Source organism: Castor canadensis, chromosome 10 (genome assembly GCF_047511655.1).
Source record: "Castor canadensis chromosome 10, mCasCan1.hap1v2, whole genome shotgun sequence".
Lineage (NCBI taxonomy): Eukaryota > Metazoa > Chordata > Mammalia > Rodentia > Castoridae > Castor > Castor canadensis.
Window position 1 is genome coordinate 114,276,452 of NC_133395.1, and position 26,040 is coordinate 114,302,491.

At 47.9% G+C, this 26,040-nt stretch overlaps 1 protein-coding gene and 1 long non-coding RNA gene across 9 annotated transcripts; one reads left to right on the plus strand and one right to left on the minus strand.

The window, feature by feature from the left end:
- Positions 1-3,011: 3,011 nt before the first annotated feature.
- On the minus strand, positions 3,012-25,624 carry Wnt5a (Wnt family member 5A). 8 transcript variants are annotated; one of them, XM_074043972.1, is made up of 5 exons: positions 25,408-25,624; positions 17,516-17,649; positions 16,093-16,343; positions 11,564-11,856; positions 3,012-7,789 (listed from the first exon to the last, which is right to left on the minus strand). In XM_074043972.1, exons 2-5 carry the CDS (start codon positions 17,593-17,595, stop codon positions 7,331-7,333), a joined length of 1,083 nt encoding a protein of 360 aa, XP_073900073.1. In that variant the 5' UTR covers positions 17,596-17,649; positions 25,408-25,624; the 3' UTR covers positions 3,012-7,330. The 8 variants fall into 8 exon arrangements, with proteins under 8 accessions (XP_073900073.1, XP_020014749.2, XP_073900075.1 ...); XM_020159160.2 differs by lacking the exon at positions 25,408-25,624 and adding an exon at positions 23,512-23,893; XM_074043974.1 differs by lacking the exon at positions 25,408-25,624 and adding an exon at positions 23,268-23,406.
- Positions 19,750-24,659, plus strand: LOC141411511 (uncharacterized). The gene is made up of 3 exons (XR_012436315.1): positions 19,750-21,265; positions 22,499-24,401; positions 24,521-24,659. It is a non-coding gene; the product is annotated as an uncharacterized lncRNA (long non-coding RNA).
- Positions 25,625-26,040: the final 416 nt, after the last annotated feature.

Here is a 26,040-nt window from a genome sequence, read left to right on the forward strand (position 1 = left end):
TGTAGTGACACACCAGTCTGAAGAGAGAGCTTCCGGCCAGTGTCCAGCTGGCCTCCATGTGGTGAGTCAAGGACTCGGGTCTCTTCCATGTTGTGACTCCATCAACTGCTAGGACTTTAGAATGGAGAAGGGAAAAATATATGGAGAGCTCACAGTGCCATCTCAAACACTTGAGCTCCAAAATCAGCACCCAGAACTCCCTGTCACCTTCCACTGGTGGCATTCAGTCACCTAGCCATGCTGGTTACAAGAACCGTGGGAGATGCACTGTCTGGCTAGGCAGCCATTGTCCTGTACCACCACATTGATGCAGGAACAGTGTGATTTTTGTGGTAAACAGATGAACTCTTGGGTCAGACTTGTGCTACAAAAGGAGGGTCAAAGTAGAACCTCAGAACATTTGTGACAATCTTGCTTAAGCAGGATGAAAGATAAAACCTTTAGCAAGTGCCAGGCAAGAATAAATGCTTGTCAAATGCTACCTTTTTTTGGTTGGGAGAATGAGTTTGGTCTGAAGGTATGGCCAGAGGGCAGCCAGGTCTTCTCACTTTCTCACATTTTACCCCTTCCTCTGCCCTCTCTCTACCCTCTTTCTCTTTCTTCCTTTTTCCTCCTCTTCCCTACCTTTTGTTCTGTGTCTTGGGACCCCCGCATTGCCTCCTAGAGAACATTCTCTTTTTTTCAGCAGTAAATGTTATCTTTTGTTATAAAAGTTGTGGAAATTAATGAAATTTACTGTGATTTTTGTTTCTAATTCTTCCCCCCATTCCATTACTTGCTCTGAGAAATGGATTAACTTCCTCTCCAGGCAGCCCTCCATCACCAACAGTGACAGCCCAGCTCTCCAGACATGTCACCAGAGTGCATGTGCTCTATTTGTGGCCACAGTGTAAACCAGATAACTCTTCACCTGAAGAGGACAGGTGCCAGAGGGACACTCCACACAGGCACATCCCACCAACTGAGAGCTCACCAGCAACTTTCTTTTCTGCAGATCATCTTTGATTGTTGCACTACCGATCTGCTACTGACCTCATCAATGATTTATGAGTTTTGTTTTTAAAATGAATTCCACTTTTTATTAGTTTGCTACTATTGTTAGGCTTTGGAGGCTGCCTGTTCCAGGTTATATCGTGTAATTTAAACATCAACCGCAATGGGGTGATTGCTTCTATCCCCATATCTCAGTCAAGGGCACAAAGATTCAAGGTCACACTGCAGGTGGGTGACAGGGTCAAACTTCTGTTTCTTGGGAGCTCATGAAATATTTGAGTTCTTGTAATATGCCAAACATTTCTTTACACCAAAATACTAATCCTTTTTTTTCCTTTGTTATATTTCTTTGTTTTAACCACATTGGCCAGAGTATAAATATACACCTTTGGGATTTAGAACAGTGGTTTTCACCCTGGGCAATTTTGCCCCGGAGAGGACATTCAGCAATGTCTGGAGACATTTTTGTCAAAAAGGAGAAGGTGCTATTGTCATTCTACAATGGGCAAGACAGACCCTTATAACAGAGAGTTCCTAGACCAAAATGTCTGTAGTGCCAAGGTGAGAAAACCTGATTAGCAAGAAACACTGATATAAACCATCACAAGTGCAGAAGCTCCCAGGTTCCAAGCAGGTGACACAAAGGACTGGCAAACTGGAGATGCCCGGTCCTGTCCAAAGGGATCAGCAGCTGCTTGAATCTGGTTGACAGCTTCTACATGTGACATATGACACATGTAGCCAGGGGCCATGCTCTTCCCATATTTGAAGCCTGAGACCCAAGTTTTAATGTGAAAATACTCACCATTTAAAAAATTGGCAACTAATTTGAGTATTTTTTAAAGTGCTATGCCAGTGAACTGAAACACACCTGGAAGTATTATATAGCCAGCAGGACAAAGGTTGCAACCTCCCCCAACAGGAAGGGCACCTTTCCAGCACTGAGCACTGTGTGAGGTATGTTAAACACCAGTGGTCCTGCACTCCCTTGGCTTATTAAGCCCCTCAGGCTTAGTCCAGTGCCCCTTGCTTTATCCCCCTCCCTTCCTAGCTAACATTTATTATGCTCTTACTATGTAGCAGAACCTGCTGGGAACACCCATTTTATGTTTCACAACAACCCTAAAAGCTAAGTAGTCAGACACTGTCATTAAAAAAAAAGGTGCCTACTTCAGAGGCACGGAGAGGTTATGCAACTTTTCCAAGGTGGCACAGCAAGTGGCAATACTAGAAGCTGAGCCTAGGCTGCCTGGTGTTAGATTTGTTCTTAACTTTGAAGCCAACTTGTCCTGGAGATGATTGTGGAACTCTACACTCTAGGCAGTGAAACTCACAAGGGACTTCTTTCACTCACAAGACAACCTATACAAGAATCAACCCACCATTGTGGTTAGCCCAGATCCCCCAAGAGCTTGGAGCCTTAGCTTCTCCATCTAAAGACACTGAGCAAGGCTTCAAGACATTTTGGGGTGTCCCAAAAGGAAGGAGCATGGAGTGAATAGAGACGAGAAATATGGTTAAACACTGCACAGGACAAATCCCCACAACAAAGAATGATCCAGTCTAAAAAGTCATAATGGCAAGACTGAGAAACCCTGTTCTAAAAAACTCACTAGCAACCATTGCAAGGTGCAAAAACCAACCAGTAGAATATTCCAGGTGATTCTGTGCTTCATCTCAAAAACTCCTCTGATCATTCTTTCTGGGATCTCTGATCATTTCTGTCCTGGGATCTCATGGCAATTCCATCTCTCTCAGGTTCCCGTCTCCTGTCTACACTGAAGAATAATCTCCTGGCACAACTCATACATCTTAGCAGCAGCACAGCAAGAAATAAAACAAAAACAGCAATAAACAAATGAAAAATAAGCATTAAGGTGCAAAATAGATCCTTAAGATTCAAACATATCATCTATATACCCAAAATATCCATATTTTTTTTTTTAGATCCCCTGAACCAGTCTGCACCCACATCCAACTCCCTTCTCAGCTGAACACACACACATGAGCATGCTGGATTTCATAAAATGATTTTAATAGAAAAGTACAAGGTATGAACAAAAATAAATAATCTTTATCTCATTTCTAGCCCAGCAAATTGTACACTGCATATAAAAACGGTCCAAGAAACTATTTTCCTCCATTCCTTTTTTTTGCTTTTGAAATATTGAAACAGCATTTTAATTCAATCCTCTAGATTCAAACTGATACATTTAAAAAAATCATACCAACCTTTAATAACATCCATTTTTTCCAAGTTGGCTAACAGGATGATGTTTCCCTATAATAAAATATTATCCAATCATTGACTCTAAGTGTAAAATTTGTGTCAACAGGTAAATTAAAAGATCCCTTTCTAAGTTTTAATTCCTATGCCTCGGAATGTTTCCTGAATTAAAAATTTTATCATCTTACTTTCAAAACACAGCATTGAATTTTTACTATGCTGTAGAGAGAAGGGAGACTAGAAAATACTTATTTTTTAAAAAATAAATATTCTAACATACACTTTACAGTGATAATGCAGTATTGTAGACCTGTGCCTTGGAGTTTATTTGCATTAAATATGCATCAAGTTAAAAGTCCCGTTCTCTCCCTGTCTCTCGATTTATATTATGACTCACTCAGTGTTTGGGGGCTGTTCTGCTATGACCACTTGGGAGTTACCTAATACCAATCTCTTAGTTGAGAACTTATCCTGCTATTAGGTCTTATTTGATAATTCCAGTGGCTTGAGTAGAGTTGTATAAACACAAGTTGAAAATTGACATTGGCAAATCGTTTGAAAAGGGGTTTTGGGAAGATAGACTGCTAACATCTCGGCAGCCTTCCTGATGAACAACCAACGAATGGAGCAGAGAAGCTGGACTGAAAAACAGCAAGCTTGCTTTTCCTTGAGTCCATAACGACCATTTTAAACATGGCTGTTCGCTGCTGCCTGTATATACATTTTTCGTTAATTTTCCTGTATTTGGGAAGATCTTGAAAGCACTCCAGAATGAAAAGAAAAAAGATGCTGACATAGCTACATTGCATATATGTTTTTGCAATAAAGAACACTGGTCAATATACAACTGAGGAAAAACCAAAACAGATGTGACTCCTAGAACCACAAGCGTTTGAATTTGCCCAGAAATGCTATTTTAAACACTCTATATGTTGGTCTACTGTTTTTTTGTGGAATAATGCATTCTTGGCATCCTTAAAAAGTTTCAATATGTTACAAGGTTATCCTAAAAAGAAAAAAAGCAGAGGGCTAATGTATCAGACTGCAAAGCACTGGCCAATTTTCAGTATACATTTTCAGAAAGCACAACTCCTATTAATTGCACTTAACACAATGAACCTTTAGTTTCCAATGAGTTTTCATTCTCTCTGGACTGAGGCTTTCTTTTCATAAGAACTGCCTTTAAAGGGGCACAGAGACACCACACGTGGTCCACAGTAAGTTCAGAGAGATGCTAGAGTTGCAGTGGTAAATGCAAAGATACATTTTCTTTTTCCCGACTAAAAATCTGGTCATGGATAAAAGCTTTTTTGGTTATTCTCTGGGATGTTACAACAGCAACACGCTCTAAAACAATTAAGTTACATGCATAATGCTAAAAGAATGTGAGCAATCCTATAACCAGCTTTAACCATCTGCTTGATTTTTTTTTTTTTTGAGGAACATATATAGGAAAAGAGAATCCTCCTTTTGTTCTGTTACATATAGAAATCTTTTGAAGCTTGCAAATAGTTTGGTTTGGGTAAAATTCTCCACTCTTTGATTATTTTAACATGTAGTCATCCTGAGCTATTCTTCATGGCTTCACCAAAAATCTCCACATGAATTATCTGAAGGACAACTGAAACCACTTACCAATATACAAGTAACATTTTATTTTATATTCTATCTTCCATTGGCATAAGCCTTTCGATGTTTGTTTTTTTAAACCAGTGAAATGTACAAATCACACAAGACAGAAATATGTACATGAAAAGTACAGAATAAAAAGCCATAGAAGATATACATAATATCTGAATGATACGTAGAATATTTTACATTAAATAGTTTCTTTTAAAAGCTAGGATTGTTAAACTCAACTCTGTTCATAAACAAGAATCACTAAAAAGGAACACAATCTGATTTAGCAAATAAAAAAAAAGTACTTCATGGTTTTTGTAGAATAAAAACCAAAAAAGTGACGTTTTAAACTAATTAGTGCTTTTTCATTTCAAGATCTTTTGTCCACAATTCACTGCAACTGAGGGGAAGTGAATATCCTTGTGCAATAAGTTAAGAGCCACAACTGGCTGAGGTGATGTGAAGGCCACCAAGCCTAAGAAGGGTATGACAATGTGTCTTTCCAAACCTTTGAAGCAGTGTCAGTCAGTCTGAGACAAGAACACATTTGATGGCACTTTGGGGAAAAAGGTGTCCTTGTTGAAAAAATTGTTAAAGCTAGTTGGTTTTCCTTCGGAACTCAAATCAGTGCCACCAAACCCAACAGGCACAATCCCACTCTGCATAACCACTTAAGCCAAGGGAAACGATGCTCCTGGGTTTTAAGTATCTCTAATGTCTACATCCGTGACGAACAATAATGCCCTCTCCACCGATGACACAGAAAGAAGGGGGGGAGATCCGAGGGGTGGGCAGAAAAGAAAAAGGAAACCTTCAAACCAACATGCATTTCAATGTGTCAGACCGTCCAGTTTCCTCTGAAACAATCTTCTTCGTGCTCAGGGTATGATCCTAGAAGGGCCACACACCAAGCTCAAGACTCAAAACTCTTGGGAAAATCCCAACTGCATTGCAATGAAGGATGACAATACTCTAGACAGAGAAATAAGCCCAGAGTCAAATGTAAATCTAAATCACTGGCTGCACAGAGATATAATTATATTTATATTTATATATGTATATATATATATATGTTATGTACAAAAAACTGAGATATCAGGCACCATTAAACCACCTTCCCTCCCCCCTTATAAATGCAACTGTTCAAGTACACTAGGAACAGTTTTAGGGTACACCTGCAGGATATTAGGAAAAGCAAGAGTGGATAGTCTAAACACAGGATTATAACAGCGACAAGCTGCAACACTTCCGTGGACTCCTTTACCCAAGTATGTCATCAAAACATATGAAATTACTCCGCCTCCAAATACAAGTTTTAGAAAAAAAAAAAAAATCCCTAAGTAGTGAACTGTTTTCTGAGCGGAACTCCTCATGTTTCATTTCCTGTCCTATAATCAAAGGGAACCCAGCCGAGCTGCCGTTTGGACGCGTGGCCAGAATCACATTATGGCCCAGGGGGACCAAACGGGACTTGGGGTCAAGTAGGAAGGTGGATTTCACTTTTTTCCTCAAAGAAGTTCTCTGCTCTGGTGCAAAGCTGAACTACTGTGATCGCCTTGTGGTCTGAGCTGAAGGTCTGTGAGTGGAATTCATATATTATTTTCATGATTAACATTCAGGAACTAAATATTCCTAAGAAAATGACAAGATATTTTTCTTTCTATTCAAGCCTATATCCCTCCCCTGAAGAAGAAAAAAAAGAGTCTAATATCCAGAATCATTTCAGGATAACACTTGTCAAATCATAGTCCCGATACAGGAGTTTTCAAATTTTCTAACTTCTAGGGACTTTACCCCTTGCCCCCAAAATTTCATGGGCTCCTAGAATAAGTCCATCTGCAGATGGAATATTTCAGATACACGATATGTCTTTTTCTTTTCTTTGAAGATGAGATTCTTACTCTTAAATTTAAACGATCATTTTGAAAATATAAAAAGCAGGCTGGCACCCCACCAGGAAAGGAGTTCTGGTTTTCTGCATTTTGGCTTTTGTATTTTTTTTTCCAAGACTTTTAATCTTGCACCAGAGCGTGAATGATTTATTTTGGTCCTAAAAGCTGAATCATGCATAGATTTGTGCCACCCTCTTGCAACTGGGTCCTACCCATACCATAGGACTCCATAACTGAGAAGGAAAACATGAATTTCCTGAACCTTCTGGATGTGAAGGCTAATTTGGGTATGCATTATTTCCTCCTTATCCTATACTTATCAGAAGAAGGCTTGCACTACCTTTGCAAAGATCCACAAAATAAATATTTTTCTTGGTTCCCACCCCCCACTATTGCCAAATAATAATTATAATATTAATAATAAACCACAGAGTTCTTAGATGGTAATAGAAAAAAAATATGCTTCTGGTTGCGGTCCTTGGGGAAAAAAATAAAAAATATTTAAAAAGAGAGAGAAGGAGAGAAAGAACCACAATCACTGTACTTTCTATAAATAAGTGGGTCCTGGGAGTGGGGCTGGGTGGCGAGCAGGTGCCCACTATTTGCACACAAACTGGTCCACGATCTCTGTGCACTTCTTGCACTTGACGTAGCAGCACCAGTGGAACTTGCAGTGGCAGCGCTCGGTCTGCACGGTCTTGAACTGGTCGTAGCCACGGCCACAGCACATGAGCTCACAGCCGTCCATGCCCTCCGAGGTCTTGTTGCACAGGCGGCCCTGCGTGCCCAGTGAGCCCGTGCTCTCGTTGCGCACGCAGTAGTCGGGGCTCGGGTCGATGTAGACCAGGTCCTGCGTGGTGGGTGAGTTGAAGCGGCTGTTGACCTGCACCAGCTTGCCCCGGCTGTTGAGCCGCATGGCCGCAGCACTGTCATACTTCTCCTTCAGTGCGTCGCCCACCTTACGGAAGTCTGCCAGCTGCAGCCAACACGTCTTGAGGCTACATGAGCCTGACACCCCATGGCACTTACAGGCCACATCAGCCAGGTTGTACACCGTCTGCAGTGAAACGGGAAGGGTTAGTGCGCAAATTCCTCGAGGACCCAGGATGCAGACATGGCTATGTGCTAAAGCTCTCCTAGATGGAGCCATGTGCCCCAGCTGAATTAGGAGCTGTGTTATTTCCTCTTTATTGTCCTCTACCAGAAGTCTTGCGTTGCCCTCTTTAAAAACTACCAAATAAATACACTCTTAGTTCCTCATCATGATTATCACCAACCACCACACAGTTTTTGAACGGGACCAGGAAAGAAAATTATTCCACTGGTCTCTTCTTTGACAAGGAAGCCTTAGCACAGGGATGTGCCAGCCTCTGAAGGATGGGCTATTATTGCCCCATGTCACAGAGAAGGAAGGGTGGCCCAGAGAAATGAGTTCCTCATTCAACCCCTGGGAAGTGCCGTGAGCAGTGCACAGGGATTTGAATCCAGGCAGTTGGACTCCAAGTCCATGCTCAGTCACTTCCTGTGGGCACCCAGTTGGGAAGTGTTAAGTTGGGAAGGGATCCTGTCCCACTTGGATCTGGGTTCAAACCTTTACCCACTCCTCCGATAATAATTATTCTGTGCCAACCACACACTTTGTGTCCTTACACTCTTATCTCATTAAGCTATCGCCAGCTTTGTAACATGGGTAGGATTAGAAGACAGCACAGTGGCACAGAGAGGGTAGCTGTGCCGTACAGGTCACACAGTCAGAATGTAAGGGTTTTGGGCCTGGATCTTGGATATCCTTGCTCCTTCTTCCTGTACACACCCTCCTCTACATACTCCCCCCACCCCCAGCACACCAAGAGCACACCCTGAAGCCAGGCAGACAAAGATTCTGTTCCTGACTCTGCGCTTGAGTTTAGGCAACCAGCCACACCTTTGTAAGCCTGCTTTTCATCTATGGATGGCACCAACCTCCTAGCACTGTTAGAAGGATGAAAATGAAAGTGAGGAAAACAAAGTGCTTGGCACACCACTCAAGACTCACTCAGTAAATCTGGTCTTTCTCCAGGGTGATGGGGGCATACCATCTGGGCCTTTGCCCAGTCACCTCAGGCCTCCCAGTAGCAGTGCCCACGGGTCTGGCCAGCAGCACTGTGCCCAGCAGTCTGGGAGGTGATGGCTGCCTGTTTATAGTCCCTCCTACCAAATTCCTGATGCCAGCGACCTTCCAGAGTCCACATGGGTGTGGGTGTGCTGGCCCATGCCTATCAAGAACCTGAAGTGGTTTCTTCCTATGGGATTCATAAGAGCTTTCATTTATAAGGGGCCAAAGCTAGGAGCCAGTGGCTCATTTCTATAATCCTAGCTACTTGGGAGGCTGAGATAAGGAAGATCACAGCTCAAGGCCAGTCCAGGCAAATAGTTCTGGAGACCCCATCTCCCAAATAACCAGAGCAAAATGGAACTGGAGGTGTGGTTTAAGCAGTAGAGCACCTGCTTTGTAAGCACAAAGCTCTGAGTTCAAGCTCCAGTCACACCAAAAATAAAAATAAAATAAAAGGGGACAAAGTATTCTCTCTTGGCATGAAGACTTTCAGGTGCTCAGCTAGCCTGAAGAAGGTTTTGCAAACATACTTAACCTCTGCTCCCTCTTGAGGAAAATCAAAATCTAATGCCCCAAGGAAATTCTAATATGATTGCCCGGAACAGCAGCCAGCTTTCCACTCCTTGCCATCCCACCCCCACCATCCTAGAGAAAAGCTATCTTCTATGTAGCCTCACCCACTGAGATCCATACTCAGCTCACTACTCTAGTGATAGAATGTGCCCAAATAAATCTCACTACTTGAAAATGCAGATGTTAAGTGAAATTATGAAGGTGCTTTTCAAGTTCTCTCTTGCCATTTGGAAATCCCTTGACCCTCTCTTGTTGGCTGTCAAGCCCTTTATGATTTCTCTACAGGAGAGAAATATAGAACACCCCAAATATGGCTGAGCATAGGGAGTATGGATGTATCCTTGGATGGGCCCTGGAAGACTCAGCTGCACCTCTATCCTGGAGACATTTCTGCTCAGAGGTGCTGGGCACATCATATGCACAGAGTTGAGTGACACCTTCCTGATGAGGATGGGAGCAAGGTCGTGTAGGCTTCCAGGGAGTATGGGGCAAAGCATTTCCCCAACCACCATCACATGGCCCTATGATAGCCTCAGTAGGGAGAGAGGAGTAGCCCACACACCACAGCAGGGGATGCCTGAGAAAGGCCATGCTTCTTCTGGGACAATTATCTGCCCCACTGGGGCAATACAGGCAAAATTCTTAGTCCTTCCCTGACACTCCCAACAAATATCAAATCAGAGAGGAAAACAAATTATCTGGAATTATCTATATAATCTCTAACTTCTCTGCAGCCTTTACTTCATGATGTTTAATAATTAAGATATCATTTATCAGGCTCTTCCTACACTAAGCTAAAACCTTACACTGAACCAAATGGAATTGTTATTTTGTAGATCAAAAAGAGTCAGGTACTCTGAATTTTGTATAATTCAGCCCAATACATGACTTTATACTTAGTACTCATAATAATCCCAAGTGATGGTCATTGCCATGACACTGACAGACATGGAAATTGTGGAAACTGAGGCTCAGAAACCAAAAGGAACAGACAGAGCTGGCTTTAAACTTACATTTCTCTAATTCTCAAACTTCTAGTTCTTCGCCCCTGAGCTGTGATGCACAAGTTCAGTACAAGTGAACCTAGGCTCAAATTTCAATCCATTAATTTTCTTCCATGGCCACTAAGTGACTCTCTTGGCCTCAGTTTCCCAATCTTTGAAATGAGGGTATGAGGTCAGGGGACTCTAAAGTTCCTTCCAGTGCTCTCTGGTCTACTCTATGATTATCTTCCTTTACCCTCACCCCCAAAATACAGAAGAGTGAAATCTCTGACCAGAAAGTTCCTGGCACCTACCTTGGGTTCTGTGAAAAAATAATGGCCCTGGTTTTCAGTGCTGCCAAAGTTAAGAAAAGTTTTCACCCCTTCATTTTAAAGCAGCCATAAAGTGCCATGTGTTTAACCGCAGGGGGAAAAAGGGTCTTTTTAACTATTGTAGAGTAACTTTTCCTATCCCCACCAGGGGAAGGAAAGAGCAGGGTGGACTGGAGGCTCATGAGGGCTGCAAGATAGTCCCCTCTCTGGGCACTGCTGTGGCTCTGTCTCTTCTCTCCCTAGAGCTGCCCTGTGATTGGCCTGCTGGTCAGACCCCAAAAAAATTCCACACTGCTAAAAATGCTGTCCTTTTCCTAGAAAAGCCCTTTTTAAAAACCCTCCATCCATCAGGCCTGCTATCTAATTGACATAAGGAGGGCAGGAGAAAGAAAGGAGAGAAAGGCAAGGCCCAAAGCTGGGGTGAAGCCCTTCTCAGCGGGGTACCCACCAGAATAAATACTAATTCTCTCTCCCAAATTTAAGCCCAACCACAAACTTGTTCCAGGAAGGAGGGAGAACGTTAACATTTTCATTCGTGAGTTCCACTAGTCAGTAACACTGGGGACTGACTAAAAAAGGCAAAAAAAAGCAAGAGAAAGAGTTTTCTCAGACAACAGCCTGGGGACCTGGGCTGGGGACCCATCAGGGGCATCCTGGGAGGCCTTTGTGGGGTGTACACATCTCTCCAGAGAGGCCAAAGATAATATGGGGGAAGTCAGAATGGGGAGAGATGAAAGCAGCAGGGAAGAGGCAGAGAGCAGGTAGAGGGAAGAGAGAAAAGGAGAGACAGGGACAGTCAGACCTGGGTGGTGGGGAGCAAAAGGACACAGCCAGGACGCAGCACTCACCCTGCGGCCGGCCTCGTTGTTGTGCAAGTTCATGAGGATGCGCGCGCTCTCGTAGGAGCCCTTGGCGTGGATGCGCTCCCGCTCGCGCGCGTCCACGAACTCCTTGGCAAAGCGGTAGCCGTAGTCGATGTTGTCGCCGCAGCCGCCCCACAGCCAGTCCCGCGGCAGGTCCTTGGGGCGTGCGGCGCGGCTGCAGCCACAGGTGGACAGCTCGCCCTCGCGGCAGGCTCGGCTCATGGCGTTCACCACCCCTGCAGCGCTCACCGCGTAAGTGAAGGCCGTCTCGCGGCTGCCTGTGGGCAAGGACAGGGGTCACCGGGTGCCTGCCCCACCCAGAGGCCTGGGCCCTGCTTGGGAGGCCAGAGGGAGCTCCAACACACATCCGTCCTGGATCCTCCTAGGGTGCGCCCCAACACATCCGGCCTGTGCTCCAATGGGAGACTGGGACAAGGAGTCCAGGGGGAACCACTGGCCACCATAGGAGCGTGCTGTCCCCAGGTCCACTGGCAGGGCAGGGTGAGCCCCTGACAGAGCAGCCCTGGGCCCCACTGGGGAAGGCAGAGGGTGCCCCAACACACACCGACCCTGGATCCTCCTGGATAAGGTGACAGAAATAAACCCCAATACCCTACAGCCACTGGATGGGGAAAAGCAGAAGTAAACCTCTGACTATCAGCTAAGGCTGGGCCCCACCCATAATACACCCAGACCTTGGGCCCACCTTGAAGGGAAGCTGAAAGAGATTCCCCCAACATACACAGAAGCAACAAGTAACAAAAGAAAAAGACCCTTGGTATCTGCTCTGACATTTCAGAGCCTAAGGCAGGACTCTGGCAGCCCTGGATTAATTTTCTCTACTGCTCTTTTGAAGATATTCAAAACTTATTTCCAAAAACGCACATGAAAGAAGTCATTGAAGGAAAGCTCAGAATTGGGGTAGACTTCCTTACTGTTGTTCTAATGTCTGGTATCATTTTCATTTTGAGCAGAAACATGGAATTTGCTAGACTTCTAAGCCTCCAAAAGACTTAGCCCCCCACTAATTTTCACCTGGCATCTCACTGCTTCTATGGCTTGTAACCTCTCCTCCCTCCCCATCAGGCAGCAAAAAGACTGTCTCTGGACAAGGTTTTCTACCGTCCCAGGGCACAATTCTAAACCTGTTCATAGAGAGTTATAAATATTACTTGCTTCTTCTTAAATCCCAGCTTCAAGCTGATTGCTCTGATACTTCTCATTCAAGAATGTGCATTTGCACTATGAAAGAGAAAGGGTTAACACTCAGCCTGCTGAAGTTAGGCCTGGAGGTGGGGAGGGGGGACAGAGAGCCTCCCTTTCCTCAACTATAAGGCTATTAAACTAGATGCCTAGGAGAAAAGGCCCCTCCTGGCACTGAGTGCCCTGTACCAGAAACAGTTTCTGCTGTACTTACTTGGACAGCTTGTGGATAGCACAAGGACAGCTGACAACAGGACCCAGCACCAAGAAGAAAGCTCATTCTACAGGAGCCTGACCACACCAACTCAAATACCCAGCAGACTGCCGATTCCCTGGACCTCTCTGCTCCATACTTCAATCACAGCCATTCGTGATTCCTACCCCCTTTCCAGCAATGGCGATGGTTCTGATTCACCACAGATCCTCCCCTCCCACACTTTAAAATATGAATAACTTGAAAAGTGTGTTGGTGGTTGGCGGGAGGATCCCAAAAGTTCCCGTGGGGCTTTACATCTATCTAGCTCAAATTAGAGAGGCACAGAACATCGGGGGAGTAGAAACAAATGAGGAGACGGGACAGATTCTAGGGAGTTATTTGGGAATTAACACCGATAATACAGAAATGCCGTAGCCCTGGATAGGAGGTTGTGGCTAGAGGAAGAGGAGATAAAATGACCCTCTGAGGACAGAGAGAAATAAGACACTGTCCTTTGAGTACACAGAACATAAAAGGACTTTTATACAAAACACAAGTAATGCTGCTGTTTTCCTAAGTCTATCTTGATCATTTCCTTTTCTTTTGCCCCAGAATACAAGCCTGGTAGAAATCTCTAATGGGGGGTGGGGAAGTCAGTGTGAAAAGTGCTCTGTGGTGAGTAGTCTGTGGACCCAGGCATCCTGATTGGAATATTGCTGCTTGAGTTAGGTTTCCGTCTGTGTGAAATCTAAGTCTACTTGGAGCCTCACACCCCTTATAAATGGTACCTTCCTGACATATCTTTTCACGGCATGGAAACAAAGACAAGACGGGGGACAAAAGCTGGAGGGAAAGGGTACCACGATGAAAAATGAGAATGTTTCCAAAGTGAGGAGTGGGCCCTTCATGAGGCAATTGTGCATGGTGCCTCCAAGCAACTGGCACCTTAGAAAAATGAGCTGAGGAGGGGGTCAGAGGTGGTGGCTGACTTTCTCAGACTCAGGCCCTTCACAGGGTCAAATTCTCACAGACAAGAACTGCTCTCAATGTCCCTGGGGCACTAAGCACTTTGAGGTGGCCTGTGAACACCTTTGGGCATCAAAGGTGTTTTCAATCGCCCCTTGGCTCACTCTCTTTGAACAGACCCTGAGGTGGAGTTATTGAAGTTGGGTCCATGCTCCTCTTGCAGAAAAATTTATTCTATTTTTTTTCTGCTCTTTGTCACTTCATTCAAGTAAGTGAGAAAGTGGAGGTGCCATCTATATCCCACTACAAGCCACCAGGCAGCAGCTTTCTGCTCTGAGACAGCAAGTACTTATGGATCTCTGGCCAGGGAGGAGGCAGCCTGTGCTCTTCTCCTCCCTGGGCATCCAGGAGGGTCTCTGTAGGTCATCAGGATGTATTCTTCCCACCCAGGTCCCCTCACCCCAGATGGTCATACCACACAGCCAAAGACCAGAAAGTGTTCTTGAAGGGACAGTTAAATGTAGGCCTTGGCACCAAGAGTTCTGATTGTTCCCTCAGTAAACAGGCTTTTTGAATCTTGGACCACATTTGAAATAAATCTTCAGCAGCACTCAAATTCATAGGACAAATGATAGCTTATTCTGAACACTCTGGACCCAAACAGGCCGCGTATGAAGATGAGAAGAGGATGTTAAATCAAAGCCATGTTCCAGTGACTATACAGAAAGGCAGATCCAACTGCTACTTCCCTCTGGTTACCATCAGAGGTGTATGATTTTTGCTAACTCATATCACTGTGAAAAATCAGTCTCATAGTTGGAAAGGCAGGCAGTTGAGAAATTTATAAAAAGGGGGAAAGCTTACAACTTACTCTGATAGAGTCTTTAAAGAGCTTTTTGCACAATATCAGAATGCAGGAGAATTAAGTCTCTACCATGTCCCTGGTTATCTACCAGAGACAGTCCATATGCAGGGACCACTCCTGTGTTCCTGAAGCACCATTCCAGCCCCAAAATATACATGAGCACATTTTAATCATTGACAGAAAAGACAATGCCCTATGAAAGCTGGGGCTACATGCCACTCTCCCGTTGGGTTTGGAGGAAAGGTCTGCAGTCCCGTATTATTTTAGTTTATGAAGCCCTTTGGCTTAAACATCCACTGACAACTCCTTTATGTTCTCAATGAATGCATTTTTCAGGGTTTTTAAAAAAGCATTTTAACCACTGGTGATGGATATTAAGCCAACTTTTTATCTCCAGTCAGTATTAACAGTTAATTGCTTTGATAGATTGCTTCTTATTTTCAAAGTCACTGTAGTCATATCAATTATAAATGCTTGTTTGCATAAAACTAAAGAAACCTAAAATATTCACCCTAGAAAACACACATAAGACCCAAATGTGTGTCAAATATGGTCTTAGCCTATTAAACCAAACCAGAAGCAAATTGATTTTTTTTCAATTTTGTTTTTTTGCTTTTTGCCCAGTTTTAAATGCTATCTCCTCCATGAATGGAAGAACAAGTTAGACAACATATTTTAAATTAAAAATCAGACTGTGAGCAATATACTTAAGCCTTTTTGTTTTTAAGTTCTAGGTTGACAACCCAAACATTTGCTTTTCTGTCAATTGTCAAAAATCACATACATAAATTAGATCATTTCTAATTAAAATGTTTCTGGAACTAAAAATAAAACTTTTAACATATATATAGTTTTAGCCTCAGAAAATATGTATGTTAGGAAAATTACAACCTTGTTCACTTCCAATCTATCCAGCATTCCAAAAGATGACATTCTTTAGTTTGATGCTTAGGCCATCTGAATTGTGTCAAAAGAGTATCTAGGTTCCCCATCTACTAAAAAACCAAATTGTGTTCTGCTCTTCTACTTTGAACAAAATGCATTTTAGAAAAATTAAGTGTTGGGGAAAATAAAGGTAATTTGTGATGCTCCCCTGCTGATTTGGTTAAAGAAGTCTGAAACTTATAATCAGACATGGAGACTGGACTTAACACCATTCTCCATAATGACAAAAATCCCCAAAACCACCCGAATTGGAAGGTACACTGTTCGTCACACATTCAACCATGCACTAAAAGATTTTTCTAGGAAAAAAGTTTACATCTATTTTAAGTGGTTTCCTACCTATCTGCATAACCCTGCCAAAGACAGAGGTGTTGTCCACAGTGCTACAGTTCCATCTTCGATGTCGGAACTGATACTGGCATTCTTTGATGCCTGTCTTCGCGCCTTCTCCGATGTACTGCATGTGGTCCTGATACAAATGGCATAGCTTCTTCTGTCCTTGAGAAAGTCCTGCCAGTTGACTGCAGAGAGGCTGCGCTCCTATGATATATACTTCTGACATCTGAACAGGGTTATTCATACCTAGCGACCTGCAAAGGGTGGGGGGAGATGTGCATTCAAGATTTACGTGAACTCTTGAGGTAGGCTCCCCCAAAAGCATGTCAGCAATACATAGTTTTAAGCACACAGATGCTTTTTCTCTCCTGCTTGTCCTCATGACAAAGTATGAGAAGGGCTTCATAAAACTCCTCTGTTTAAACTCCACTCAGAAAACGGTGGTATTGTGTATTTCCCTCCCCGCCATCTGGCTCCTCAGTTAGCCTTTTCACAGCCTCCCTTGCCCCTGTTGCCAGATACCTGAACCACTAGTTTCCAAAATCCACTCCAAAAAGGGGGAAATGATGGTTTCTGGGACCAGGCTCTGACACCAGGGAAAGTGACCCATTTTGCCCCACAAATTGGGCCAATGTGCCTTGAAAACACATGAACGTGGAAGGGAGACACAATTAGATATGGGTAGGAGATAGCAGTTCAACTGTTGGAAGAACAGAGAGACAAGTATTCAGACTGAAGAAAAATCACCATGTTTCTGGACACTTTAAAAGGGCTCCTTATGTGATTGTGAAGGACCCAAGGTAGGGTATCCAGTGAACAGAAGTCATGTTTGACAGTCAGAAAAATGCTGTTCGTTTACAAGGGGAAAAATATCCAGAATGCCGTCAAAAATAATCCTCTGGATATATTGCAGTTGATCTACAAGGCCCTTCCAGAAAGAAACTCCCATTTAGAGACATTCACCTACTTCAAATTCCCCTTTTTTGATCAAATTTTAAGTCCAAACTGTACTTGGAGTTCAACTGTCTTCCTACAAATCTCCTCCGTCAGAATGTAAGTTAATAACCATAAGTGACAGAAAATAAAAGTTGAAACTCACTTTTACTATCTAAAGGTGACAAAAAGTAAATTTTATAGTTAGGCTTACAATTATTAGAGTAGTGAATTTCCCTTTTATTACATGATGTACTACGAGCACACGTCAGAACAAGGGCCTCATAGAAAAAGGCCTAGATTTATAGGTTCCGATTCCCAATGGAACTGAAGACACGCTTTGCAATATTAGCAAGTTAAAAGAAAACTCGGATTGAAAAAGATATATACATATATATTAGATAAATGCAGACATTCACTATCCAGCTTTAAACACTGTAACATCACACAAAGAATCTTAAAAAAAAAAAAAAGAAGAATAGAATGAACTTACCACCAAGAATTGGCTTCTATTACAACCTGGGCGAAGGAGAAAAATATGGCCAAAGCCATTAGGAAGAATTTGGAAGACATTGTACTTCCAGCCGTCCCCAAAGCCACGCCTGGGCTTAATATTCCAATGGACTTCTGGAGAGGGAAGAAAGGAGCAGATGTTTATTGCCTCTCAGTAATTTTCAAGCATACAAGTTTAAACAACGGATGCATCCGGGGTCTCTTAAGTTTACTGTTGATTGACTGCTCTTCTCCGTGAGTTTTTTGATGGCAAGATACAGGCAGTTTCTTTTTCCAAATTAATCCACCCACGCAACCTCACCAGGAAATCTGATTTCGCTGGGATCCTGCGAGCGGGGCACGCCAGCGATTACAAACATGTCTCAGTGCTGTTGAGTCAAAGCCCCGGTGCCAGGCGCTGCCTCCTTCCTGCTTGCTGGAGTCCCGCACCCCCTAGCTCCCCTCTAGTTTGCGCTCGGTCCCTCCTCGGAAATTCACTCGGGAACCCGCCGCCACCCTCGTCCTCTCCCCGACCTGGGCCGAGCAACAAGTGGAGCCAGAATTAATTCCATGGGCGAGAGGAGCGCAAAGGCGAACGCGAGTGGAGCGCGCCACCGCGGCCGCCGGCTGCGGAGCAGGAGGCGGGGTGGTCAGAGCAGGGTGGGGGTGGGGGCAGGACGTGGGAGGGAAGGGCAGGGGTGGGGGCGAGGCCCCGGGGACCAGCGCGCGCGAGTGCCCAGCTGGGAAATGCAGCTCAGAATTAACATCGTATGTTTCATAATCAGTTTACTGGCCGATTTGGGAAAGCCACTTCCAGATGGGAAGAGCAGCCTGGGTTTCCTTTAGGACGCTCTTCAACCAGATTGGGGCGGGGAGATGGAGATGGGGGACCTGGGGGATAACGGAAAGAGAGGTCTGTTCTCCCAACCAAGAGAACCGGAAAAGAGTGCCCCCCTCCCGCTTGCGGCCTCCTGCTCCAACTGAGAGAAGGAAGGGATGGAACACCAGGGGATACTGGGGTCTGGCTCCCGTTTTGGGAGAGGATTCTTTCCCTGATCTCCCCACAATCTCCCCCAAATTCGGATTTTTTCTCTCTTCCTTCTGCCCCTACACCCCGCAGCTGCCACAGAAGTTGGGGATCGGAAGCCCAGAAGGCCTTGAGTTTCTTTTGGTTCTGGTCTAGGGTTGTCGGCCACTTCGCCATCGCCCTGAAACACTGCCATCCCGCCTGCTTCCAGCCTAGCCTCTCCAGCCCAACTCAGACTCAGTTCGGTCAGTTCCAAAGGCAGGGGCTCGGGGCGAGGCCAGGGCCGTGGTAGATGAGTCCCCAGCAGAGCCAGAGATGAGCTGGCTGCGGAGTAGCAGTTGTGCCCCTGGACTCCAGGGCGCAGGGGGCCGGGCGCGAAGGTTCCCTTTTCCTGAAGAATTTCGGGGACAGACGGCCTTGGAAGCTTCCGCTGCCGTTCCTCCCCACTGGTGACTTCTCCACCTGTAGGCGGCGGCGGAGCGAGGCGAGTGCGAGTGGGAGGAGCAGGTTTCCAAAATCCCCTTTCACAGCTCTGATAAGTGTAACTCAGCAGAGCCGCCCGCCCGCAGCCCCAGAGGGAGCCCCTTTCTCGGGAAAGGAAAGAAAGGTGAGCCACCTCCAGGCGGCGGAAGGGCCCCGCCAGGAGCCTGCTCCGTAAAAATTTGCAGAAGACCCTGGCAGAGGTGGAAACGCTAAGGGGCTTTGGAGCGTGCCGCGGCTTTCCCCCGCGAGCCGCCCCTTTGCCCCGACACCTCTGGGCTTCACCGAGAGGAAATGCTTATGTGGTCCCCAGCGTCTGCTAACCGGGGCTCCGTGCCTCAGGCCCAGTCCACCCCCAAAGCACCGCAAAGCTGGGGGCGCATCCTGGAGAATGGAAATCTGGGGTTTCCCCAGCCTAGGAGAGAGAAGGCTCATACTCCCTCCCTACCCCCGCCCGAAGTGTCAAGTTTCCTCCAGGGGAGGGGTGAGCTGCGCGGTCTGCTTTCGCGCGCGGCCGGGGTTGCAAAATCGACTGTCTCCCACGGCGGCCGAAGCCGCGCGCAAACACACTCACCCTTACGCACATTTACACACATACGCGTTCACAAACACACGCGTTCCGCCGTGTTTCGGAGTCCGCTCCCAGATCTCTATCGGCCGCGCGCACTTTTCTAACTTCGCCGGGTGCAGGGCGCGCGGGGCGGGGCGCGGGCAGCGGAGAAATTGATAACAGATTCGGAGGATTACAGCGAATCTCTTTGTTAGAGCCGAAGCCACACAAACCGAACCCACTCCTGGCCCGACGCTCCGGGGCGAGTCCACTAGATCCCAGAACAGGGGCCAATTGGGAGTGGAGCCATTCCGTTTCCTCCACTTGGGTCTCCCCAGCTCCAGGGTACCAGCAGGCGGGGGTGTCCCAATGGGATCGGACAGGAGAGCGCTCGAGTAGCATCTCCACTTAACCCCAAGCGCTCGCCCGGAAACACCTTGGCCTTCTTCCCGCTCCAATCCCGTTGCAACTCAGAAAAGGCCCCACAAGTTTGAGAGGCTCAAGGAACCCACAACGAACTCGGTAGTAAATACATCCACTCTGTAGGGTAAAGCGTCTGCATCTGTTTATCAAAAGATCTGATCCGAAAAGACAGTACGAAACGAGACCTCTCGGGAGACTGTCATACCAGCAGTAAAACCAAAGTTCTGGTCAGAAGCTGAGTTTCCCAAAGAATGAGCTAAATGTTTTCCAACAAGGGCCCAGGGAAACTGACTCTGGAAGGACCCTAGAAATCGGCTCCCCCCGTGCATGCAGAGGGCTGGGGGCTTTTGAGAAGTTCAGCACAAGGTTGGAATAAGGTAAAAAAAAAAAAAAAAAGAGGGTGTTAGTGTGCCCAAATCTAGAGCAGCTCGATCGCGTGGTTCCCGCTTATGTGTCTCCCCTAAGCCTTCGGGTTGGATTAAAGATGTCAACTGCGGTGCAGGACAGAGGCAATGAGGTAAGGGAGAGGGAAACCTGACGAGGAAACGGAAAACTGATCAGAGGACATTCCGCGGTCTCGGAGAGCTGCCGGACGCACGTGCAAACCTGCCCAGCACCCAAGAGCAAAGCAGGAGGTCCCTTAAGAGAAAGGACGAAAAGCCTGGACAAGTATCCTCCGCCGGCCACTGGCCCTGCCATACCGTCTGGGTATCCCTTTCTACTAGATTCTACATCTAGGGCCCAAGTCTGGGAGTGGAAATGATTTGGGATGCCAACTAGGCGGAAGAAGGGAGTTTGACCCTGGCTCGCGTTGGCGAAAAGGAAGATGGGAAACTCCAAGAAGAATCTCCGCTCATGCTGGAAACTAAACTGTGTTCCCCAGTCTGATACCTTCCTAAAGCAATGAGAAATGGAGAAACTTGCAGGAGAAAAACTCGGTTGCAGTCACAAACTTGGGATGTCTGCCCCGAGGAACGCAGAGAGGACACGATGAAAAAAACGGAACGGCCAACGCCAGTAAGGAGGTCCGCTTTTGGGGGAGCAGACAAAGAAGCCATTGCTCCCCAAGCCTGGAGCCTGGGTGCAGGGTAGCAATGGCCGCCCTATGCCTCAGGTATCTGTGTCCATCACGTCGTGTGTGCACGCGTGCAGCAGGGGAAGAAACAGCGGAAAGAGAAGGCGGAGGTTGCTCCTGGAGCAGAATCAGTGCAAGAACTTTAACAGCCTCTGACCTGCCGGCCTCAGAACGAAGGAGGGAGGTCTCGGAACCGGTAAGCTCCTGAGAATAATGGTCTGACCTGGTTCTCCTCTTTCCTGCCCTTGTCATCCCCTCCACAGGGCTCTTCACATACATACACACCACTCAACACACACACACACACACACCACTTAAACTTTCTCACGCGGTACATCTAACTCTCGGCACAGGGCACAAGCTCAACTCTGTCCAGAGTTAAGCAGTGTCCGTAGGAAGAGGGACTGATCTTTACTTGAGCAGTCCACCCCCAACGTTTTAATAGACAAGAGAGGGAAAGCAACACGTCTCCACGACCACAGAGAATTGGTGAGACAAGAGGCCATACCTGAAGCCTCCTAGGGCTACAGTCTCCCTAGGACCAGAAGGGGAACCAACCCTTCTTCCAGTTGCCCAAGCCCCCTTTGGCCTTGGTTAGACACATGGCTCCTTCTCTATTGCAGCGGCCACTCCATAAAGCTCGTCCTTGGGGGGTGGGGGAGGCGATGGAGTCAGAGGGGCCATGCTGGGAAAATGGGGCCGAATGGTCGGAGGGATGAGGGGGAGCAAAGGTGGGAGTGAAGGCATAGCAGCAGCCGGACCGACCGCCCGATGGAAGGGAGATCGGAAGCGTCCTACCTGCAGATGGCCAACAGGGGGCAGCCGGCACCGCACAGCGGGGAGGAAAAGGCAGCGGTACCGCTCCGAGTTGTGCGCGCACAGTGCTAACCCCTTGTGCACCGCAGCGCTGGGGAGGGGAGGAGAAGACTAGAGACACAGGCGGGGCCTCCTCAGGAAGGTCTTCCCTTGATGGGGGTCTAAGGGAGGGTGACCAAAGCTAGTATGTCCAAGACTTGAGAACTGATGCTGCTCCCCCCGCACCCCACGCAGGACAAGGATCCCCACGAGCCAACACACAGCCCACTTTCCACCGACCCCCCTTTCCACCGCCCCCCGCCCCCCGCCCCAGTCGCTGCGCGCGGCTCACGGCCTAAAAAACCCCCTAATAGAGACTGGCTGGTTCAGCAGAGAATGTGCGAATGGTGGTGGAAAGGCAGAGACCAGAAGGTGCGATCTCAACGCAGGACCCAAGTTACTTCTAAACAGCGAGTTGTCCATTTAAAGAAAAACCGGAGAGTAGTCCTGGTGCCAGACGAGGAATGGAAAGCAAAATAGGGTCGTGGGGTCTCCAGGACTTTTTTTTTTTTTTTGAGAGGGGTTCTTTGCTTTTAGGAAACATCTTAATTTCAAATCTAACTTTATTTTCTAGGAAACTGAAAACGGAAAAGACCCAGAAAAAAATGCAAATAAGGTCTTAACTTAGAGGGAAAGTTGTTTGGAAAATAGCGAGTTATATGGTAAGGAGAAACGTTAACTTTTGGTAAAAGTGAACTCTCGGTGACCCTCGGAGTGTGTGACTCGGCTTTAACATACAACTGACAATTAAAACAAACACGAGTTCACAAACTGGCCCCCGCCCGCTCTCCCAACGCGGAGGCCCAAGTGTTTGTAAAGAACAAGGCAGACTCCGCTCAGGGGGTCGGGGCGCACTCTCTCCCAGCCGTCAGGATTACAGCCACCAAGACCACTACTCCCCGCCCCCACCGCCGCTGCAAAGTGCCGGAGCTCACCCAGTGGCGGCTAATAATGCTAATAACGCAACCCTGCTCCCCGCGCCGGGGTGCGCGCTGGCCCCACGCCAGGCACTCTTAAAGGCACAGGGGCCTGTAACGCTCGGGTTACTCTGCTGGGACGAGCCTGCAACCTGGCTTCGGTCGTGGGGTGGGGGTGGGGAGTACGTTGCTCTGGGGTAGCTGGTCCCGCTGCTGTGTCTCCTAACCAGAGTCCCTTTCCTTTTTCCAAGCGCCGGCCGCACAACTCTCCCGGTGCCAGCGCAGTGGGTGCTTGATAAATATTTGTTGAAGTGAATCATTATCCCATTGCTGAAATACACGAAGTAAATTACACTCGAGATTCTTAAGGTAAAAGGAAAGTCGTCCATGAACCGAATTCAGTGTTTTGCCATCGCTCTTTCTCACTTTTTCTCCAGAGTTGAAAAAGGTTTGCAGAATAGTTGGTGCGACGAGAAGTCTCCAGAGACGTAGAGGCCGTGCACCAGGGTGTAGAGGGTCGAAGAGTTTGGAGTCCCTGCCAGCGAAGCTGGAGTTTAGCTTTCTCGAGGCAGTTGGAGAAATGGAGGGATAGGAAGAGATGGAGGGAAGTCAGTTAACTTCCAAAAAAAAAAAAGCAGTGGCGAGCGTCGGCGGCGCACTGAACACCTACCTTCATGGCGAGGGGGAGGGGGTGCGCGGGGAGGAAGTCGCCACCCGAGCAAGGGCCGCCAAGGAATCCAAGCGGAGCGGCCGGGTTAAGCCTGGGGGGACGATCGGGAGCAGGGCTGCGGAGTCCTGGGCGCGTCGGGTGGGCGCAGTGAACCGGATCCGAAGCGGGCACTGACGCCCAGGCCTGGGCGCCCGATCTGGGGTAGCGCTGAGATGCGCCCAGGAACCGAGGGGGCGCCGACGCGCGCGGGCGGGCAGCGAGGGCAGGGCAGCGCAGCGCCGGGACGCAGTGAAAGAGCCGCGGGTCCGGCGAGGGCGCGCAGGCGACTGTTTCGCGGCGAGGCGCTCCCTCTCCAACGTCCATCAGCAACGGCGGTAATTAGGGCTTTCCAACCCCAAATGTGGGCGTGATTGTGCAAAAGACTTTACAACAAATAATAAAAAAAAAAAAATTCTTCACAAGAGGGTGAAAAAAATGCCCCACTACTCAACTGTGGCCCGAGGCAGGGAAAGGGGGGGGCGATCTCTACTCCCAGGTGCCCCCAGTTCATTCACACCACGGATTCTGCAAACTCCTGGTGGCTCACGCCTCCTGATCTCCAGCTCCTCCTCTACGGGTATGTGGCCGAAACGTTTGCTTCCAGGGGCTGATCCTGCTGCAGGGTTAGTGTGTGGACGTCTGTGTACACACAGACACACACAGACACACACACACAGACACACACACACACTACAGCTTTGGGGCCACAGAACAATCAGGCGCGCATGGCCTTTTCTCCGGGAGATACCGCTGAAAACGCACAAGTCGCCATCAGAGCTGCAAGAGTCAGCGCCAAATTTTGTCCTTTCATTTTTAGGAGCTGGCAAAAATGGGGTGCAAAATGGGTGCAAGTAGGTCCCGAACTTTCTGTCGCGCGGTGGGTTGAGGGGAGGGGAGACTTTGGCTTCCCCCTTCTCACCCCGTTCTTTCTCTCTCCTGGTTAATCTCCCTCTTTTCCCCGCCTTTCCAGGTCGAAGGGCGAAGCGAAGCGAGGGCACCGCGGGCGCGGGGCTGGGGAGCAGCGAGAGCCCAGGGCTCCGCCGCGGCGTAATCTCAGCTCCGGAGGTCCATGGCCGGCGAAGCTGCCCACCTCCTCATTCGGTGCCTGGGTCCCAGGGGCGGGAGTGAGCAGGCGGGCGGCGGGCGGTCCGGGACACAGTGGTGGCGGCGGCGGAAGGAGCTCGCTGGGCAGCGGCCCCACGGATCCGGACTCTGGGTGGCGGAGGCGGTGCCTTGGAGCCTGCAGCAGCTTTCCACGCGATCCTGTGCCCCGCAGACTGACTGACCGACCGCGGGGACCGCGTCCCCCCCCACCCCCACCCCCCCAGCCCTCTTGGCCAACTGCCTCACTTTCTCCCTCCCTCTCTCCGGACTCCTCTTTCCCCTGGTGTTCTCAGGAAAAAAAAAATTAAGTTGCAGAACCAAAGGCAGCTAGAAACAGAGAAGGGAGTTTAAAAAAAAAAAAAAAAAGGAAAAGAAAAAAGAAAGAAAAAAAAAAAACCCTAAACTTTGCCTATGCGCATGCGTGGTGAGGCCGGCCTATGACAAACTCCGCAGGATTTTAAAGCCGTACTACGGGCTGGGGTGCCGGGAGGCGGGGTACACCCACTTTGGGCCCCCTTCTCTAGGTTTCCCATCCCCCAGGCATCTGCTGAAAGAGTGAGGTCCACTCCGCAGCCGCTACCTCCCGCCGCCTGGCTGTCTGCGCTTCTCCCAGTGCCTCGGATCCGCGAGAGAATGAACCCCAGCTTTCGGGACTGGACCCCTTGGCTCGCCTATCCCAGATCCCTCCCACTGGGGCTCTACAGAGAGTAACGCCCTGACGTGTAACCTCATGAAGGACCTTTTCCCCCTTACCACTGGTGGAGGGCACCTAAGCCCCGGGCCCGGAGGATAGGGTGGGCCAGCACATCCTGCGGAGCCCCGGGTGTAGCAGGGGTTTGGTAGGCACGCTCGCTCCTTTGGCTGCGACCCAGCCCAGTCGGGCGCAACGCGTGGTCCTGCCGCGCGAGTCTAGGCGGCTGCTCTCAGGTGAGAAGACTGCGAAGTTCAGCCAAACCGGGTTCCGGGCTCCGGAACTTCTAGACACTTGTAAGATGCTCGCAGTTTTTGGGACTCTAGTGGGGGGTGGGGGTAATGTGCACCACCCCCTAGCACGCTAGGGGCGCCACCCCCAATCAGTGCCTCGCACTGCAGCCCAAATCATGTTCTCAGTAGTTCTCAGCCTTCAATGGTCAAAGGTGGAACACACACACACACACACACACACACACACACACACACACACACACACAGACGAATCCATTTCCATCATCCATCAGCATGCACTTGGCCATAAGGCGCAAAATCTGTGGTCTAGGTACTTTGGGGTGGTGGCTGTTTTGGTTTGTTCCTCCTGTCCCCACCCTCACCTCCACCCCCAACCCATGCAGACCACCCTAGGGCGCGCATAGGCGGAGGCTCCAGCATTGTCCTCCAGCCCTCAGCACC

What these genes read in the sequence shown, in the direction of transcription:
- Wnt5a (XM_020159160.2), bottom strand. Translation starts at nt 23,874, where the DNA reads ATGGACGTTGGAGAGGGAGCGCCTCGCCGCGAAACAGTCGCCTGCGCG. An exon ending in CCCTCCCCCTCGCCATGAAG is followed by an intron (nt 17,650 to 23,511) that starts GTAGGTGTTCAG and finishes TTCCCTCTCCAG; the next exon opens with AAGTCCATTGGAATATTAAG. An exon ending in ATAGAAGCCAATTCTTGGTG is followed by an intron (nt 16,344 to 17,515) that starts GTAAGTTCATTC and finishes CACCCTTTGCAG; the next exon opens with GTCGCTAGGTATGAATAACC.